This window comes from Morone saxatilis, unplaced genomic scaffold (genome assembly GCF_004916995.1).
Source record: "Morone saxatilis isolate NCDOM2014 unplaced genomic scaffold, NCSU_SB_2.0 Contig2, whole genome shotgun sequence".
Taxonomy (NCBI): Eukaryota; Metazoa; Chordata; class Actinopteri; family Moronidae; genus Morone; species Morone saxatilis.
This window is the reverse complement of record NW_023339762.1, coordinates 18834380-18854620: the sequence shown is the minus strand read 5'-3', so window position 1 is coordinate 18854620 and position 20241 is coordinate 18834380. Positions and strand designations below refer to the sequence as shown.

Sequence of the window (20241 nt, the reverse complement as noted above, 5' to 3'; positions counted from 1 at the left end):
TCAGGATTTCAGTCCTGGTTGATTTGGCAACACCTGTTGTTACTGGTGGTAACAGCAAATGTGGTTTAATACTACAGGTTACAGAATACGAGGAGCAGCATAATAAACTATTGTTGTTTTAATAAAGAAGAAGCAATAATTGGCCTTTTTCCATCATTCTGTGAGTAACCCTGATCGACCAGTGCAAATCTCACTGTCAAACACGTTGAATTTCCTGTAACTATTTCATAATAAAAGTCAACTTGTGTTTCACCAGTTAAATGATTTTAATGCTACAAAATGTTAGGTCTCCATTAGTAGTAACATAATACAGCATTTTTCTGGGAAAGTCGCTACAGAGACCCAGTTAGTATTGCTGCAAATATATAAATATTGTAATACTTGCTCAATCACCATTGTGTTGCCTCATTCAGCGATAGATAGTGACTTACCAGATGTTCTATGAGATTGCCACTTTAAATGAAGATCAGCTATTATACATTATCATTTACAAAGCACAGGAATTACACACAGTTAATAAATATCTAATACATTTCCAGGCCGTCTGTCTCCAACCCACTCATGTCTGGAAGATGGTAGCCATGTGACAGGCCAGTGCCCAGCCTCTCCAGTTTCCCAGGCAGCAGGGTTTCAGAGCAAAGGTACTCCACCAAAACAGACAGGGGAGGGCGGGAACCCCCAGTCCCCTCACAGGCCCCTCCTTTGCGACATGGAGGGCAACAGGCGGGAGAGGCCCGAATACGGTAACAAAAAGGCCAACCCAGCAAGATTAGACCTCATTACATTAACATAAGTTTTGTGTAGTGCTGTGATGTGAAATGAAGTGATGTGATTTGACTCAGTTTAGTTATGTATATGTTCAGCAAAACACATGTTGATTCTTACAAACCAGTTTGCACTAGTCTATTTTAGAGAATAAAATTAGTGTCAGCATTCGGTGAACTCATCCCTCATCCTTTTATCGTTAATTATCACTATTTTTTTAAAGCTGCAGTAGGTAACTTTTATAAAGATAGTTGATTGTCTCAAAGTATTGATATTTGACAACCTAGAAATGAGACAACCAATCTATCATCTATCTTTCTTCGCTCTAATTGGTTGTTTTAATTCAGCTGCAGTGGATACTTGCAACACAAGAAGGAGCCAAAGGAATCAGTTTTTTCCAGATTAACTGTCCTATCTACTACTGTCAGGATATAGTAAAAGTTAAAGCAAATATGACAAAAACTTTTTATAAAGGTTACCCACTGCAGCTTTAATTGTTATTGTCCAAATTACTCTTGCCTCCAAACTCATTTAATCTATCTCACTTATCTTTTTTGGTTCTTTGTGTCATCAACTTTACAATCCTCTATGTCACCCTGTATTTTAATTCTTTTATGGAATTTCTTGTTTCTCCACACCTTTTTTTCTTCACAGGCTCATTTGGTCAACACAAGTCCCACCCTTGCTCTGGCAATGTCACTGACCCAAAGGCAGACCCTTCAATCCAGACAGCAAGGGTACCTTCTGTAGACGACCACTCCCAGTGTTCAGACACAGAGGTGGACCATGACCTCAACAGCGACCACAACCACAAACACTCAAACCGGCTTGCTACCGACACCTACACAATCACCAGCGAGTCAGGTATGGAGCCAGAGAACGACCTAGACCCAGATGGAACTAGTCGTTGCTTGTCATCCACTGCACCCATGGGAGCCAACGATGGTGCTGATACTCCCTTGTCTGATGAGGAGCTGGATAAAGACTTTGAAGTGGAGTTCATGTGTAAGGAGACCTATGATATGGTGTGTAAGGAGAATCAGTCATCATACGTGGAATTCCCCTGCATTGAACCCTCTGAGCTTGCCTCCTTCTCCAGCTATGTGTCCTCCAGCCGCTCAGATGCTCTTGACCGGTCAAGTAGTTCAAATGCTCCAGCTTCTGCCATGGAGGCAGCAGCAAATGACTCCACCTCTCCGTCCTCAGACCCAGGGATAGCAGATATGAACCAGCAGGGTTACTTGACTTCAGACCAGGATCAGGACAAGGACCTCAGCTCTCCAGGCTCTGACTCTGACATTGAAGGGGAGCTAGAGGCAGCGTTTGCCTGTGGAGGTCCCGTTGTCTCCAACATGATCTCCTCTATCTCAGAGACAGAGCTGGACCTGACCAGTGATGACAGTAGCAGTGGACGCTCGTCTCACCTCACTAACTCAATTGAGGAGGCCAGCTCGCCTACATCAGACCAGGAACTGGACCCAGATACAGAGTTAGAGCAGGACAGTGGCATCGTGGGACTGAAAGCATCTCTACTTCTGGGCCAGCCTGACCCAATCAAAGAAGGGTCCCCTCTACCCTCTCCTTCCCCTCTACCCTCACCTACTATAGCTACACCATCCCCTGTTGACTCACCTATCTTACCTCCTGAGGCCTATGATGATGGTCAAGCTCTGATGGGGCTGCAGAATGTGGATGATGAGCTGGCCTGCGAGCACCAGGCTGACCCAGATGAGACTCTGCCTCCAGCCCAACGCTGTGAAGACAGCCTTTCCAGACAGATGGTGCTGCAGATAGAACCAGACCACAGTCTAGAGAGCTTCAAACGATCCTTCTACCTGCCAGTGGGACCCAGGCTAATGCCCAGTGCAGACGAATATGATGGAACCAGTGAGGGAGACTCAGAATCAGAAAGTGAAGATGAACTGAGCGAGAACTCAGACTCACCCTGGCTGCTCAGCAACCTGGTCAATAGGATGATCTCAGAAGGTTCGTACCCAATCAGTTGTCCTGAGGAGTGCTTCAAGAGAAAGGCATCTGTGTCAGACACCATCTCACCATCCTCAGACATTGGAGACGGAGATGGTTTCAATGATGGGGACCAAGAGAAGAAAGCAGAGATGGAGGGATCAGAGGAAGAAGAGAAAGAAAGTGAAGGGTACATGGAGTCAGGAGAGAGGAGGAAGAGTGTGGAGCCTTCAAAACAAGGAGCAGTGATAAGTCCATGTCTGTATATGAACAACTCTACTGGTGACACCATAACCCCTCTTAATTTGGAGCGCTGTGCAAACAACGGAAGGGGAACAACAGATTACAACTCCTTGTATGACACTAAAGACTCTCAGAAGAACTACCCAGATAAACCATCTAAGAATGCCAGGAGAAAGGAGGAAGATGATGAGCCAAATAATGATTTGATGATGCTAGAGGGCAGGAAGGATCTAGACTCACCAAGCCTCAGTGAGAGTGTGGTCAGCGACAAGGACGAAGGACGAGAGACTGAGCCCAGGCCTACTAGCCGTTCCTCAGCCTCCCTTGAGCGTATCACAGAGGTTAAACACAGCCTGACATTGGACATACCCACAGCCCAGACTAACCGCTGCTTCAGCCTCACCTACTCCACAGATAATGATGAAGAGGAAGAAGACGGGGATTCATACCCATTCCTGCGTGGCTTGAGGAAGCAGTCTTACAGGGGTAGTGATTTAGAGCTTGACAGTTCACCACCAATTGATTCCAGTGTTCAAGACCATCCCATATCTGACCATGACCTCCCACTGTGTGAGAAAGATCTGGCTCTGAGGCAACCGAATGAAGATGATGGACTGGCCTATGACTCCATGAAGTACACGCTAGTGGTGGATGAGAATACTACGCTGGAACTAGTCAGTCTCAGAAGGTATGCTCTGACAGTAATACAGTATGTGCAAAAGCAAAGAATAAAATGGAATATATATCTGTGTTTAAATTAAGTAGAATGAATGGAATATTATTTGCATTATTCTCCTATACAAATAATTTTGCATAGCAGTTATTAAAATTTGTTTATGTAGGGTATGTGTTCTACTGAGAAATGAAGCAGTCTTCCAGTACTCATGGGTGTCTAGCCCTAAACTAAGAAACTGGAAAATCTCGTCCTGTCAGGTGCACCTCCGTTCTGAGTGATGACAGTGAGCTCTCAACGCTATGTGACGAAGAGCCTTTGGGAACAGGAGAGGCGGGCTATGGTCGTGGTGAGGAGGAGGTGAGACCAGAACTTCTCAGTTCTTCTGAAGACTCCTCCCCTGAGGCTGACCTCCCATTCTCCAAGAAGTTCCTCAATGTGTTTGTCAACAGCACCTCCCGCTCATCCAGTAAGTCACACACAAGGCTATTCAGACACTGCACCTTTCTGGAAAACTCTTATGTACTTGCAATCAAATATGTAATTTTGACAGATCAAAGCAATAGTTTGACATATTGTAGAAAACGTATATTTTTTCTTCCTTCAGGTCAGATGAAAGAAAGAAAAAATCTGTTAAATCAATAAATCAATTAAATATGAAACTACAATCAGGAGATTGTTCGCTTAGCTTAGGCTAGCTGTTTCCCCTGTTTCTACTCTTTACGCTAAGCTAACCAAACTTAACCCTAACATCTGCAAAAAAGTGAATAAACATTTCTCTAAATGTCAAACCATTCCTTTAATTTAGCCAATGTAATTAACCCTACATGTTATGGCTTAGCAGCATTACTGCTAAATTTGTCCACTCAGGGTGCCCATTAGGGTTTAACTCATCACTGTCAGCATGATACATTAACATGTGATCTAAATTTGGCAATGAGCCCGAGCAAGACCTATGGGAGGGCTCTGCTTCCCAGTACATCCATCATCAATCAGTGCTTTCGCTTCAAGATTCCTATCCCTAATGAAGGGTGATTTGCATAATGAATGGCTCATTACAAAGGCTTTCATTGCCATTTCTTTCTTGACAAATCCAATTAGCTTCCATTTATACTTCTACACATAAAGTTTACATGAGAAATGTTAGCCCTAACAAACAACAGTGTATTTTATTTTGGACGTTTAGCTTTCAGTTTTATTGAAATATGGTTTTTAGGGCATTGGAACTGTCTAAGTGGTGTCTGTTTGCCCGTAGGCACAGAATCCTTTGGACTTTTCTCCTGTACCATCAATGGAGAGGAGAGGGACCAGACTCACAGGGCAGTCTACAGGTAAGACAACTGACGGTACACTATGTTTTGACAATGGAACATCACTGGAAGTAATGTGAATTACAGCAACAAGCAGATTCATAATAAAAACAAAAAAAAAATATTTTGTTGTTGTAGAAACAGAATAGTGGAATGAAATGTGAAACCCAGCTCCATTTCTCAAATGACCATTGTGTCTGGGGGGACATGTCCTTGTGTAGATAAACAAAACAATATTTCTTCGAGGTTTCATGGTTTCCAGTGTGTTATAGGGGTCATGTAGCAATAGTGAATCGCTAATTATGTTAGGGAGGAGGGCAGATGTCCAAGCTACAGCTGGGCTCGAGAGCTGCAGGGTGGCCAGTAATAATCACATCAGCCACCACCTGTGTCTGCGCTTGCGTGTGTTTGTGCAAGAGAGAGAGAGAGAAAGCTACATCCTCCTCCCTTGTGTACACGGACATGTTGTGCATGTATAATTGTTTATTTGCTTTATGAATCCTCTTAAAGTATGTCCCCACATTTAGAGCTATTTGTCTCCCTCCACCCACCCCACCATCTTTCTGTGTCAGCCCTTTCATCACTCCTCTTCCTCCGCACCCCCTATGGGAGTCACCCATGTAAGGACACATTGTTTAACAGAGATGCTTTTCTTTCTTTTGTCCTCCCCTTCTCTGCTGCTCTCTGCAGGTTCATTCCCAGACATGCAGATGAGTTGGAGCTAGATGTGGATGACCCTTTATTTGTGGAGGAAGAAGAGGATGACTACTGGTACCGAGGCTATAACATGCGGACAGGGGAGAGGGGCATCTTTCCTGCCTTCTATGCCCATGAGGTCATAGGCCAGTCTAAGGAGTTGTTGGGTGAGTTGAGAGAGTTCATCCACTGTCTTTTCTTCTCTCTCATTGTAAATTTCAGAAAAATCACATGTTCTTTATGTATGTGTCCACATTACACCCCCCAGGCATGAAGAGAAATCCAGCTTGGATTGAGACTTTTAGCGTTCAGTTTTTGGGATCTGTTGAGGTACCTTATCACCAAGGCAACGGCATTCTCTGCGCCGCCATGCAGAAGGTAAGCTAAGTAGAAAACAGAAAATGTGCAATCACACAGAACAGACACAAGCATGTATACTTTACTATATGCACTGCTAAAGCATGTTGATTTTTCTGTTAGATTGCGATATCGAGGAAACGGACGGTACATGTGCGACCTCCTTCTCTTTGCGAGTTGGAGATTAGCTTGCAAGGAGTGAAACTGATCATGAGCCTGGAGGATGAATATGACACCCTTGATGAGGTATTGACTGATAACGAAATAAATCACTAATTTGCTATGACAATTAATTCAAGTCAATTCTCCCTTTAGTTTGGAATAATATGGAATTGATGCTTGCTTGATGATTTAAGTCAACTTTTTGCCTTTCTTCTTGTCTGTCTCTGCATTGCTCTCATTTTTAGTATGACAGATGTAGTCACTTCTTCCAGATGAAGAACATCTCGTTCTGTGGATGCCATCCAAGAAACAACTGGTAAACAAACGTACTGGTTTTCTGTACTAGTGTTACCGGTGTACAGTGTAACATCATATTTATCATATTGTTTTCTGCTCTCTGCAGCTATTTTGGCTTCATCACTAAGCACCCGATGCTGAACAGATTTGCTTGCCACGTGTTTGTATCCCAAGAGTCCATGCGACCTGTAGCAGAGTGTGTTGGGTGAGTCCTAATCACATTAATATATCAATTACTTACTTATAATAGTTTGTTATATTATTAGCCATATCTGATTTGACATATTCAGTCTACTTAAACTGTAATTGTAATTGTTTAGATGTTGAAAATATGAATATCCCTTAAATAAAATTTACTTTGTAGCTGTACATAATATTTAAAGGTCTCTCTGATGGTTTTCTAAATTTTGTATTATAGTGCATCTTCACTACCATGATCCAGGTTTATTTTGCACTATAGCCTTTTATGTGTATGCATGTGTGTAAGGTTAAATAATGGTTGCAGTCTGACTCAGCCGTATAAGGTTTGCATAATTAAAGATACACATAGTTCACTGTCTCTGGATGGAGCACAGGCAGGCAGCAGAGCATGCGATGAGCAGAACTGTTTTTATCTATCAGCTCCTCATCCGGCTCCGTCTGTGGAATAGACCCAACAACGAGGGCATAATTTGTGAAAAACAATTACGCTTTTTTGATTCAGCAAGAGTGGTTTTGTAGAATTATTTTAATTAAGCAGTCTTTGTGTTTGCACCAACCAAACATGGCAGATTGATCATTATTCATGCTCTCATCTGTCTGTCTTTTCAGACGAGCCTTCCAAGAGTACTACCAGGAACATCTGGAGTATGCCTGTCCCACTGAGGACATTTACCTGGAGTAACAAGCGTTGCCATGACGACCTTCTTTCTCCACAGCTTGTGTATGTTCATCGAGTTTGCCACCAGAGGGCGCTGTCAGTGGGGTCTTCCCTCCATTGTAAAATACTCTTCTGTGCCCCTCTAAAATGGGGATCTTCATTTCTACAGTATGCTTGGCATTTGACTGATTTCATTCATCTCTCTCTTTGTTTATTTCCATCATCTCGATGGATTGATTGCCTGTTTATTTTATCTTTTTCTATGATATAAAACTAAGAGCTGAGCTGAGCACCTGTTTATTTAAAGGTTCCTCTTTTGAAATGAAAACAATATACCTACTACTGCTGTTTCACTTTTCAATGCATGGCTAGTAGGGTTACTGCACACAGACACACCAAGAAATACACATATCCAAGTGAATGGCAAGCAGCTCAACAATCAGTAAGATAATGGTGTAGAATCACGAGGTTGGCATTTAATTAACTGTAAATATGTATTTGTTCAATATTGGCAAACTGCTAATTTGATTTCTACTGATAGTGACATTGGAGCAAAGTAGAGAGAGTACAGTGAACTGTCCTTGGTCTGAGCTTACCCCTGTGTCGCGTACAAGACGTAGTGTGTGTTGTAAATAAATGTATAGAAAGTAGACATACAGGCGCCTCATGCAGACTAATTAAGAAATACTCACAGGTGAGACTAATGGAGGGGGTTTTGGTTTGTTGTGAGTATTGTTGACTCACTCTGACAGGAGTGATTGCAGGTGTAAGAGATTTTAGAGTTGTAATGACCTGGAATGAACTTTGAATGTCATTAGCCCTGCAGATATTTCATTCAACTTGGATAAGGTGAAGTAACTGTCAGCACATTTGGATGAAATAACAGAACCGTTATACCTTTGTCCAGTCCTCAAAGTTGCACTGCTTGCTTCACCGTGGGAAGCTTTCATAAGAAATCATTCAGCTGTTAAAATTGAAAATCATAGATCACTGTAAGCTTTGCTATGATTGATGTGACTTTCAGATCAAAGAAAGCAAAGGCCCTCTGAAAAGCCATATTCCCACACCTCTGACTGTTGAATTCGGGGTTTTAGCGACGCCCTAGTCTCCATTTTCTTTTGACTTGGCAGTTTCAATGAGGGAAAAGAAATGACTAGATGGACCATGAGCCACGTGTCAGTAATGCTGTATTGCAGTGTGCCTACTGCACAGTGAGAGCGTCCTGCTAATACTCGGTCCTGGTATCACAATGTAATCAAACCTTTAATAAAGCATTAAAAGGGAGGTTTTATAGTTATGTAAATGGTTAGACTTTGATCTTGTTTTTTAATTATGATGGATAAAAGAAATGGCCACATTCCCACATTTATTTATTGCTTTTAGTCTGGTCAAAGGCTAAAGCATCATTCTCACATTACACAATAACCTACTTTAGGGTTGTTGTAGGATTCTATAGCTTACAGTCTAGCACCTTACATAGGGAAAGGGGGTATATTTAAAAAATGACGTGGTCACTACAGACATCCGAAAATTCAGGCTTTGATGTTTACCACCCCCAATCATCCCCGTTGTTCTTTCAGACGCTGTTTAGCTTCTTGTTCTGCTGCTTTCAGTCAGTCCAGAACAAACACCTCAGATCTGCAGGATTTCACTGGGTGTTTACTGCAAGTTGATGTGGCAGGAAGGAGGTAGGGTGTTATCTACATATGTATCGCTGTCAGTTAGATCATGTATATACAATAGAGAATCTAAGATAGTGCTGTGTCCTTTATGTTGAGTATGTTATGAAATGAAATATGTACATTTATTAAAAAGTTTAAAAAAAAAAGAGATCACAACCTGACAAAAACCCCTGAAAGAAAAGAAAAACACGTAAATATCTGTGATCTGCAATAATTTTATTTCAGTGTCTTATGTTTCTACACAAGATATTAACTCAATATGTCACACCGGTGGCATTTGGGTTCCTGCCAACTCAATAACTCACTACAGACAGGCTTCAGCAGCACATTTAGGGCACATTTGTAAGATGTGACATCATTAGTGTACGACACACTCACCAGACTACTGACCAATCTGCTGTTAGAGCTGAATAGTGACTGAGTCAGCTGCCACTGGAAAACTATTATTGTGTCTTGCCGATTATAGTCATCGCCTTTAAACTCCAACAGTGTGACCCATCTCCGATCTGTATCTATTTGCTTCTGATTATGTTTTTCTATCTTGTTACAGCCTAGTTAAAATCCTTCTTTCCACACAGCTACACAAAAACAACCTCTGAGGATAATCTAGTCCCATATAGCCGCTGAGACATACATTAACAGTTAAACCAAACTTTTGACTTTATTACATTAACAAGATTCTTCACTGTATACCTAGAGCAAAACAGTATGTGACAGAACAAACATATCCTATCTTGTATCTTTAAAAACAAGGACTTGTAAAATTCCAGGGAAAAACAGAAAAAATGACAAAAAAATCACTCTGCCTTGTCATGGGTTTGGTCTTATGAATAAAATATATGCTTGATGTCCGAAACCTTTATTGTTGTCTTTATTGTTCAGATTTTTTGTGTACTTGATGTATGTTGCAAAGCATTTTCACATAGGAATCCATACAGTATTATTCCAAATGTTATGATTTTAAGGAATGTTGAGGTGGAAAGGTAAGTCCAATAATAAAACATGAAGTCAAATAGGCTAGAACAAGTCAGGAAATACACAGTACATTGTTATACATTAGTTATAAATGTAGTCACTGTTAAGAAAATCATCTCCTCACTGAGGAAACAGATTGTTTGCAATATTACTTTTCAGTATGAACAGTAATTAAAGTGTAGCTCTCCACAAGCACGTAGCTATGCATCATCATTTAATTAAATCTTTGTTCTTTCTTGAGGAAAAGTCAGTGCAGTACCTCCAGCATTCCCAACATTGTCATCATTAGTAGCTGCCCCATTAACAGTGGCAGCAGCTGGGCTTGGGGCTACATTCAGGATTGCAGCAAGGTTCCAAGTTCGGGTCTGTTCCTTTCGATATCTGGCTCTCTCCAAACACCATGGAGGCTTCAAACTGCTCCTTGACTTTCATGATCCTCTCCAGCACGGCTTGGAGGTCGGGTCTTCCCACCAGAGGGAGAGGGTAGTGCTCTGAGGGGTCAGCCTCCAGGTTGAAAATAAGAGGGGGGTTGTGGGCCTTGAGGAATGCAAATACTGGGCAGTCTTGGTCTGGAGTAGTACCGCTGTGTGTTGCACCTGGTGCACAAACATGGAGACGCAGAGGAGTATAAATATCTTAGTTCTGACTGTGTGATTATGTTTGAACGAATTGTGAAGCCAACTGTACCTCGTGTGTAGAAGTGGGCCTTGTACTTCCCTAATCTGAGTGCAAACAGGCCATACATCTCATTTGGATCTGTGGGGTAGAACATCATGGTCTCCCTTTTACTCTGCAAAAAAGATGTTAAAGATAAAAAAATGGAATACACCAGCTGGGTTTTCACATTATTTCAATCTCTACAAGAGTGTGAGGGACGATGCCACTACCTTTCCTTGGTTGACAAGGATTTCTGTCATATCGACCCCGTCCAGCATCACCTGGGGAAGTTTGGCTCCTGCCAGACTTGCGATGGTGGGAAGGATATCTAGAATGCTTCCGATCTCATGAGTCACACCTAAAGATATGCATACAGAAAAAAAAAAATCAGCAGTTGGTCATGTGTAAATGGGTTTGAATTCATTTTATTCAGTTGTTTATTTTCATACCAAAATAACCAATTGATGCTTGGAATGTATGAAATCAGTATAATCTATATCTATAGCTTTAAAGGGAAAATTAATATTATATGGAAGCATCACCCAGTCTAAACTTTTTGTGCAGATGTCTAAGGTGTCCTGACCTGGCCTGATGGTCCCTGGCCAGAAGGCGATGGCTGGCTCTCTCATGCCTCCCTCATATGTGGTACCTTTTCCACATTTCAGAGGGCCAGCATTTCCTCCACGGGACATTCTCATCAGTTCAGGCCTAGGCACAGATACAGTAATAACACACCATTTAATAAAATATAATACATGCAATATCATGAGAAAGTGAATACACACATATATATATCTCAAATATAATAGGGCAAAGATATAATGCATCTTTGAACAGAGGAAAAACACACTACTGTACAACGGCTATTGTAGAGGAAAATTAAAATATCTGCATAAGAAAGTGTAAAAGTGACTACAAATACATACAGGCCATAGCTTAATTTGCATATATAAACAAACCAGGGGCAAAAACCAACCCATTGTCTGATGTGAAGAAGACCAGTGTGTTGTTGATCACTCCTGTCTTCTCCAGGGTTGTCAGTAGATTTCCTATTGTGTTGTCAAACTCCAACAAAGCATCTCCAAACGGGCCCCTTAAAGACCGCCCAGCTGCCCCTGGACCTGCATACTGCGGGTAGTGGGTGTGCTGTGGAAGGAAGGACACAAAAAATGCAATTATTGTTGTATCTTACTGCACTAGTTTACCATAATCTACAACATTGTGGATCTTGAAAAACTCCCTTTGACGTGGACCTGTACTACGAATTGTGAAAACACGTTTTTAAACCTGCACTGATTGGGTTGTTCTGTACTATCACAGGCCGCTTTTGCTGCTTACATGTGAGGGATAGTAGAGGAAGAAAGGTTGTTTTTTCTTGGCTGATGTGGTAATGAAGTTGGTTGCAAAGTCACTGTAAGCCCTTTCCAGATCGAGGAAGTTGACTGGCTGCTGTTTGATGACCTCATTGTGCATTAGTGGGACAGTTACAGTGCCAACATCGCACAATCCAAAACACTTAACATCTGGAGGGAAACACGTCAGGTTCCGACAGGGGCCCTGGGAAAGAAACAGGGTGACAGATGAGACATGACAGAAAACAAGCAGCTTTTAATAGATCACAACACAGATGACATTTAAAAACTTTCCAATTCAATCGCACTGACCATGTCATGTGAGTAGGGGATCCCCAGGTACTGGTCAAACCCCTGCTTGGTTGGAAGAAACATCCCTTTGGCCCCAAATCCTAAGTGCCACTTCCCTATGGCAGCAGTAGCATAGCCCAGAGGTTTCAACACTTCAGCAATAGTGGTTTCATTCAGAGGAAGACCGCCTATAGAGCCTGGGTACAACACTCCTGGGTAGATACCTGAACGGGTCTGGTAGCGCCCCGTCAACAAAGACGCCCTGGAAAGCCATCAAAACACATTACTACTTAATGTATGGACAGGAAGTTGGGGGTTTCATGCTGTGCAAAATAGAAACTGGACAGTTATTGAGATGTAGCTAAAAGAATCTAAATCATCTATTAATTCAACATGGAGAAAGTCTTCCTTATTAACTAGGGCTGTAGTACTGTAGCGCTGCAGAGGTGCCCTGGTCTACAAATCTCGTTCTCCAGATTTAAGAAAACAATGTTTGTTTTCACATCATCATGATTTGAATAGTTTTTTTGTTGTGAAAATTCAATTTGTGATGCAAAAATAATCATTCCCACATAACCGTGAATCACAATATCTGTCAAAATAATCGCAATATGATGTTTATACCATATCTTGCAGCCTTATTATGGACCAGCTGTTGTTAATATGTCTTTGGATATGTGGATGAAGGATGAAAACAACGGTTGTAATGGTGTAACTTCATGCTGCATCATATTGTGTTGCTCAGTATTAGACCCTTGATCCCTTCCTCGTTCACTGTGTTTGAAATCTGTTGACCTATGCGGTGCTGAGGTTCATGAAGTAGTCACCACATCAAGTCGTGTTTGTGTCATAAACGCTAAGAACAGGTTGTTAGTCATGTTGCTTCGTTCCTCACTCAGACAACGTGATCTGTTTTCAGTTCCTCCCTCAAGTGTTGTTCTGTTCTGTGGAAAGTTACAAGGTTGTAATAAACTGGAGATCTCAATGTAAGACACATTTTCAGACACTATGTATTTTTGCAGAGTTGGTATCCAATTGTGATACCATCCAATTGTTTAAATTACAACTCTAAACACACACACACACACACACACTAACCCAGACTGAAGTTATAGTGTGTCTGCTAATCAGCAGGGAGTTAATATTAACCACTTTTTTATTAATGAGGCTCACAGTTTTGCTGATATGGTTTCATCCACTCATTCAAACCTCAGAAAAGATGCATATTAAAGTGTGTGTGTGTGTGTGTGTTTGAAATATGAGGCAAAACATGAAGTAAAAGTAATATACAGGAAGTTACTTTTACTCCTGTCTCCAGTCTGCTCTTCAGCCAACGTACGGGGTTCAACCACTTGCTGTAAGGTGTATTTTACCCACCTACTGTCATTTTAAAGTGAAATGAAATTACAGGACTTATAAAAGGTGTGTGCAGAGATAAAAACATAGCGTTTGTTTGTCAGGTAGTGATCAGCTCTGATTCTTCCTCCCACACACAGGCATATACTTCAGTCCTGTGTGAAGTGCAGACAGATACCTGGACGGGCTGCACACCGGGCTGGTGCAGTAGAAATCTGTAAACCGGAGTCCTCCTGCTGCCAGGCGGTCCAGGTTCGGAGTGAGTGAGCTGGGGTGTCCATAACAACCCAGGTCCCCGAAACCCAGATCGTCTGCGAAGAGGAGGACGAAGTTCGGCGGTGAAGCCGAGCAGGTGCGAAGGAGAAAAATGTTCAGCACCAAGAGGCGGATGAAGTCCATCCTGCGTCGTCCTGCGTCGGTGGAGACGAGGAACCGTCCAGACCGGACAGCGAAACCAAACCAAACGTCACTGTCGCGTACAGATGACGCCACGCGCGGTCAGGAAATGTAGTCTCATTTAATATTTTGGATTAGCCTACAAAATGCAGGTGAAGTAATGTATTCTTCTGAATTTTCTTAAATCAGGAAGAACTAACGGCGTTTTTAAGAATTCCTAAATAATATCTGTTTTGTCAATGTTTTATTATTATTTATTCTATAACATTTAATTTAATCTATTTTTATACTGTCCCTGCTTTATAATTCCAGGGCTTGATTCATCATTTTTAAATGATGGAAATTGTGCTTTATTTATGAGGTTTCTATCTCTGAAAAGACATTTTTAAGAAAAGAAAAAGAAAGGTGAGGCAACATTTTAGTGGTTACAGCTGCTCAGCTGGACTTATATAGGAAAGGCTTCTAACAAGGGGTGGACAGTAACAAAGTACATTTACTTTATTGCTGTTAAGTACATTTACACGAGTATCTGTACTTATTACGAGTATTCATTTTTTGGAAACTGTCTTTGACTCCACTACATTTGAGAGGCAAATACTTTTGATTCGATTATATTTCTATGCCTCTGAAATAGTCTGTCTACAAAAAGTTCCCATGTACCTTGAAAAAACATGTACTTCCATGCAGTGTTTACTCCCTTTTAAATTGCATTAAGGATGTAAAATCCTGGATGGCAAAAATCTTCCTTCCACCAAACAGGAATGGTCCTTTTAAAACTCCACTATCAATGCCCTCAGGCCTCTGTCATCGAAATGCAAAAATGTGGTTTTATCTTTGGTTTAATATCTGATAAACAAATTGACTCACCAGCACTAGCTATTATTACCATCTTAGATCACTTGCAAAATTAAAATCATTCCTCTCAATTGAAGATTTGGAGACAAGCACACTTTTATTTCCTCTCGCCTCAACAACTGCAATTCTCTCTATGTAGGAATCAGTCAGCCCTATCTTGCCTGCTGCTGGTCCAAAATGCAGCAGCGAGACATCTCACTGGGACCAGGAAGAGAGACCATATCTCCCCCTTACTGACCTCTCTTCACTGTTTACCACTGAAGTACAAAGCTGATTTCAAGATTATTTTATTTGTTTTTAAAGCACTGCATGGACTGGCACTCCCCCGACCTTCAGATCTGGTGACCAATTACTCCTTCCCCTTCCTCGCACCCAGTTAAAAAAACAAAGATGATCAAGCATTTTCATTCATTCATTTCAATAGTTTACCACTAACAAATTATATCTCCCCCTTTGTTTAATAAATTTAAAGACCCTTCTCTTTTCCTTAAATATCATCATGGAGAAGGCCTGACCACACATTTTATTGTCTGTCCAATGCTATTGGGTGGTAGGATTTATCAAGATATCCCATGCTTTTATTAATTTACTTATATGCTCTTACTTATTATGTGTGTGTTTTATTTAATCACTTTGCAAAGCACTCTGGTCGACGTTTGTTGTTTTTAGATGTTCTCTGTGAACAAACTTGACTTGATTTAATAGTTAGCTGACAAAAATGTATTTCAGAAATGTATTTGCAGTATGTTTTAATCTTGTCAAATAAACTGGCAACAATATAACAATGTGTTGACATTAAAAAGAAAATATATTTTTGCATACTTTTTTAAAGAAAGTACTCCAGTACTTTAATTCAAGTATTCAAGATTTTGACTGAACGCACTCACTTATATTGGAATAATATTTGACCAGGAGTATCTACACTTGACTCAAGTCATGGACTTGTGTACTTTGTCCACCCCGCTTTTAACAAATAAATTTGTATCAATATGACAAATTAAGAGGCGCTTAACCTGCGACTAGACTCTGTCCACTATGGCAGGAGAGAGACTGTCCAGAATGTCCTCAGCTGTGATGTTTTGTCCTCCTCTTGACTGAAGCAGTTGAGCCTGCAGCTGAGTTTTTGTCCTCTATGGCAACCTTGGTTTCTGTCAAGATTCGACCTGACACATGATCAATTACGCAATAAGAGGAGAAATGAATCAGTGCTGCCGGAGCCACCAGTTTGAGGAGAAATGGACGTCACAGCTGATTTTGTAACGTGAAGACCACAGTCCAGTACTGGGCCTATTTATTTATTTATTCTCAGAACAAGCTTCAGTGAGGTAGACAGGGTAAGAAAAGGGGGGCGGGGACTGCTACCTGCATTGAGGCATTGTGTCCATGACAGAGAGAGAACACATAGAAATCCCAACAGATAAGTAATCTAAATCACAGGAACACTTCACTCAGGTGATTTTATGTAAAGCTAGGCTGACACCTGAAACAGAGTCGGTGAGGAGAGGCCTTCTATTGGAATTCAGATAATGGCTGTTTGCTGATGAATTATGCAACACATCCACTGTACCTTTTCACCACAAACGGCAATGTGTGTGTGTGTGTGTGTGTCACCTATCAGTTAGCTAGTGCCACTGTTAACCCTCAGGGAAGCGTTGCTGTGGCATTGGCTGATAGATTTGATTTACTATTCACTTTCACATCTCTCTGGACTGACCTACATTCCGGAGCTACTCTGAACTATACTCTCTGTGTGTGTGTGTGTGTGTGTGTGTGTGTGTGTGTGTGTAAGAGAAAGAGAGATATAGAGAGAGAGTTGTGGGAAGTGGTAGATGTTCCAAAACTATTGATGCAATTTCATCCGCTGTTTTCTCATTGTCTGCTGTTTTGCTTCCCTCACGTGCATTTTTTCATGCTGTGATCAAACTCACCCATCCACCCCTGGATTGTTGTAATCTGCATTAGGTCTATACATGCTATGTTGTGTGTAATGTATTGAGTCATTCTGTGCATATATAGCCAACAGCGTGGCCTTAGAGGAAAGGGAAGAAGCAGGCGTATTGCTTGAAATAATAACTTTTACTGTAATATTTAACCTACTGAACTTAAGAGAGTGCACACACAAGCACACATGCTTAATAAATGCCAACGTGATCACTGCAAGCTTTTGAAAAACCTGCAGGAGCTCCCTTCATCTAATCTTCTGAAACCCTATGCTCTTATCTCTGCGGGGAACGACATGGTACTACAGGCCTGAAGGGGAGCCACTGACATTCCTCCTTTTCCATGGCAGGTGTTGCCTTCCAGATTTACAGACCACAAATCTTTTCAAAGTACCATGCTCAGTTCTGGTAAACGATGAATCGGTCATTAGTCCAGTAGCTTGTAACAGAATACCTAGAAGCAGCCATCATTAGGAGCAAATAATTAATGATCATGGCCGTTTAGGTTTTGCCACCACTAATGACTCGTGAGGGTGTTTGCCAGACAGCCCATCTAATGGGTGAGCATGTCGCGTAGAGAGGAATAAGGAGAGCCACTGTGTGTGTGCCACACAGCCCTGCCATCACAGTGATTCAGTAAAAGATGACTGCTCTGACCTTTTCTTACGAGTAAATGAAAACTGTTGGCAGTGACAAACACAGAGCAGAACAAGTTGCTTGAAGCAGCTGAGGCTACAAAAAGGTCCTTACCCCTGCCTGTGTGACACGTGTGTGTGGACACGAATAGCATGCATGAGTTTGTGTGTGGCTGTGTCCACACTTCTGCTAACCATCAGTTGCCATCTCTTCTTGGCTGCAGTTATTTATGATTGAAATTTGGGCAGATTTATATAAGATGGATTGTCCTACCAGAAAAACTTGATTTAATGTTCCTTGACAGAGTGTGTGCGTTCATGTGTATGTGTGTGTGTGTGTGTGTGTGTGTGTGTGAATCTTTTGCAGCTTTTTGCTTTAAACATCTGCTGTCCCAGCCTGTGGGCAGGGTGTGTGTTTATGTGAGTGCATTTAAAAGTGAGTGCATGTGCATATAATGCGATTGCTGGAGGCAGATGAAGGTGTGGTACAAAACAACCCTGAAAAGTTGATGGAGAAAATGAATCCCATCATCCACTCTGATCCCTGAGGACAGAAACAAGGAGAGAGGGAAAACAGCCTCACACACCTACAGGGAAGAGTCCCCCCTCACCAGACACACATACAGACACACACACACACACACATCTCCTTCTCCTCCCATCTTTTTCCTCTTCTTATTAGTAAGATATAATTATCACAGTTTTCTGTGCATGCCGCCAGTTTATTTGCTTTCACAAGAGGCACAGTAGGTAATATCTGGGATGTGAGCTAACAGAAAACAAGCAAGAATTGGCTTTTGTGGAAAAACACTTTTTTCTTGCTGTTTGTCATTTCGCAACATTAACAGTCTGAACCTGTGAGTTAAACTGTGAAGGATAATGCCGCAGTGTTTATGGTCCACTAGTCTGTGTAACCCAGCTCCATAAAGTGCAAGTAAACTGTTTGATCACTAGTGGGCACCATTGGATCACAGTTCCACTCACCTTTCTTGCATGTATTGGTCTTAACAGTGTCTGTGAAGGGAAAAAGAACCTCCATTCAGTCATATTTTTACCATTAGTTCTACAAACAATCTGATCTCCCAGGCAATGCTACACAATACATTCAGTAATGGAGCCATTGAGGGTTGATACGTATCAGCAGCACATAAAAATTGCAGTTTAGCATAGTGACATTTCTAGGTTCAGTGAATCTACCCTTTCATGTCTTTATGTTTTGATAACTCGCTGTGTGCTAAAGAAAGACTACAGAAGGTTGCAGTTGATGGAGGACTAGTGAGAGGGAAAGACAGACAGACAGATAGAGTAGGATAGATAGATAGATAGATAGTGAGTAGAGTAGAGTAGAGTAGATCATAGATAGATAGAGTAGAGAGAGTAGTGTGTGTAGAGTAATAATTAGACTAGGAGGTATCTGATAACTGAGATGCAAGTCAAATAAAGGGGGGTTGGGGGGGTTAATCAGTGGATAATTCAGAACAATGGACAGCTCTTAATACTTTGATTTAGCTCTGCCCTGACAGCAGCATGTCTCTAAATGAGCATGCCTGCTATTATCTTGTCGTCATGCAAATGAATTTTGAGCAGCACAACATCTTTGAGGTTGCTCCTGAGACAAGATATAGTGATGAAAGAGGGCAGATGGTAAATAATACCAAAAGTGTTTCATATCCTGTGGTTTTCATTATAGACTTCACAGGAAAAACTGCACTTTATTGTGATGAATAGCGTTTATTACACATATTGTCAGAAGGATATTAGAAAAGCATAAAAATACAGTTTAATTTAGTTTTATTAGCAAGATTACATTCGAGACACTATGAAGACAGGATGAGGTATTTGCTTAAGGCAGTTGTGTGCGCACATTTTGCAACAATCTGCTGCTATGAGCAGGATTCAACCAGTCCTTTCAATGATGAAAAGTCATTGTTATTCTGGCTTGTGAGCTGGGGGAGCAGTGATAGAAAACATCCTGGCAAATAAACAGAGGTTCATTGGCACAATAGAGGCTGGTACAGAGCACAGAATTATGCAATGAAATCTAACAGGCCTCCGCGGAGCAACATGAGCTGAAGAACTCATAAATGTTTGAGGACCTGCTGGGGTAATATGCACTTTTGTCGACGTTCTCGGCTCACATACTGAAGCTCTCGTTGTACTAAACATAGAGCAAATGTTCTCTTGAACTACACGTCACCTGCGCACAAAACACTGAAGAGACATTACAGTCAAAATAAGTGTTGTCATTTTGTCCCTGCTCCTCTACCACACTCACATTGACAGTCAGATATAAACCATCCACCCTCACCTGTGATCCAGTTGGTGTGTCCCTGTGTGGTCCCTGCTTTCTTATGATGGACTGCTGGTGGTAAGAACAACCTGCCCTCGCAACCATTTCCTCCATAACTGCCTGATAAAATTATAAAGAAAGGCAGTAGCCCTCATCTGCTGCCACACTGCTACGCTGCTTCCACAAGTGATTTATTCTTTTTTCTGGCTGATGCCTGCATCACCCCTGCTCTTGTCATGCAGACAGACATGCCCGAGAGATACACTGAGATGACTCGAGCGGGCCTGCAGAGTAAGATGACTTATACTCAAAATGGGATTTCTGCTGCATTTGTTTGGCTATGAGATAACTGATGTATGCTAAGAGCTAAGCTAAAAATATTCAGATAAGTGTTACATGAGATAAATGCCAAAAATGTGTACGGATGTTGAGATTTATCGCCACAGCTCCTCCATTGACTGTTCAGCTCACCTTGAGATGTGCCT

The 20241-nt window shown here is 41.5% G+C and overlaps 2 protein-coding genes across 2 annotated transcripts in view; one reads left to right on the top strand and one right to left on the bottom strand.

Annotated features, from left to right (window-relative positions):
• mapk8ip2 (mitogen-activated protein kinase 8 interacting protein 2) overlaps positions 1-9596 on the top strand; it is a 27271-nt gene extending 17675 nt beyond the window's left edge. Inside the window, exons 4-13 of the mRNA XM_035664903.1 lie at positions 540-743; positions 1420-3661; positions 3907-4115; positions 4902-4977; positions 5647-5819; positions 5921-6030; positions 6133-6255; positions 6417-6487; positions 6575-6673; positions 7279-9596. Coding sequence (XP_035520796.1) covers positions 540-743; positions 1420-3661; positions 3907-4115; positions 4902-4977; positions 5647-5819; positions 5921-6030; positions 6133-6255; positions 6417-6487; positions 6575-6673; positions 7279-7351 — 3380 coding nt within the window. The 3' untranslated portion in view covers positions 7352-9596. The remainder of the gene's footprint in view (positions 1-539; positions 744-1419; positions 3662-3906; positions 4116-4901; positions 4978-5646; positions 5820-5920; positions 6031-6132; positions 6256-6416; positions 6488-6574; positions 6674-7278) is intronic.
• Positions 9597-9852: 256 nt separating this feature from the next.
• On the bottom strand, positions 9853-14039 carry arsa (arylsulfatase A). The gene is made up of 8 exons (XM_035665522.1): positions 13819-14039; positions 12306-12546; positions 11980-12198; positions 11618-11787; positions 11225-11349; positions 10872-10999; positions 10672-10774; positions 9853-10580 (listed from the first exon to the last, which is right to left on the bottom strand). The coding sequence occupies exons 1-8, from the start codon at positions 14037-14039 to the stop codon at positions 10285-10287; spliced, it is 1503 nt and encodes a 500-aa protein (XP_035521415.1). The 3' UTR covers positions 9853-10284.
• Positions 14040-20241: the final 6202 nt, after the last annotated feature.

Bases quoted from the DNA above. Each gene is read 5' to 3' on its own strand.
- arsa (XM_035665522.1), bottom strand. From the start codon at position 14,039: ATGGACTTCATCCGCCTCTTGGTGCTGAACATTTTTCTCCTTCGCACC. The intron at 12,547-13,818 runs GTATCTGTCTGC...ATGGCTTTCCAG, and splicing joins CCGGTGTGCAGCCCGTCCAG to GGCGTCTTTGTTGACGGGGC. The intron at 11,000-11,224 runs GTCAGGACACCT...GCATATCTTTAG, and splicing joins GCCAGGGACCATCAGGCCAG to GTGTGACTCATGAGATCGGA.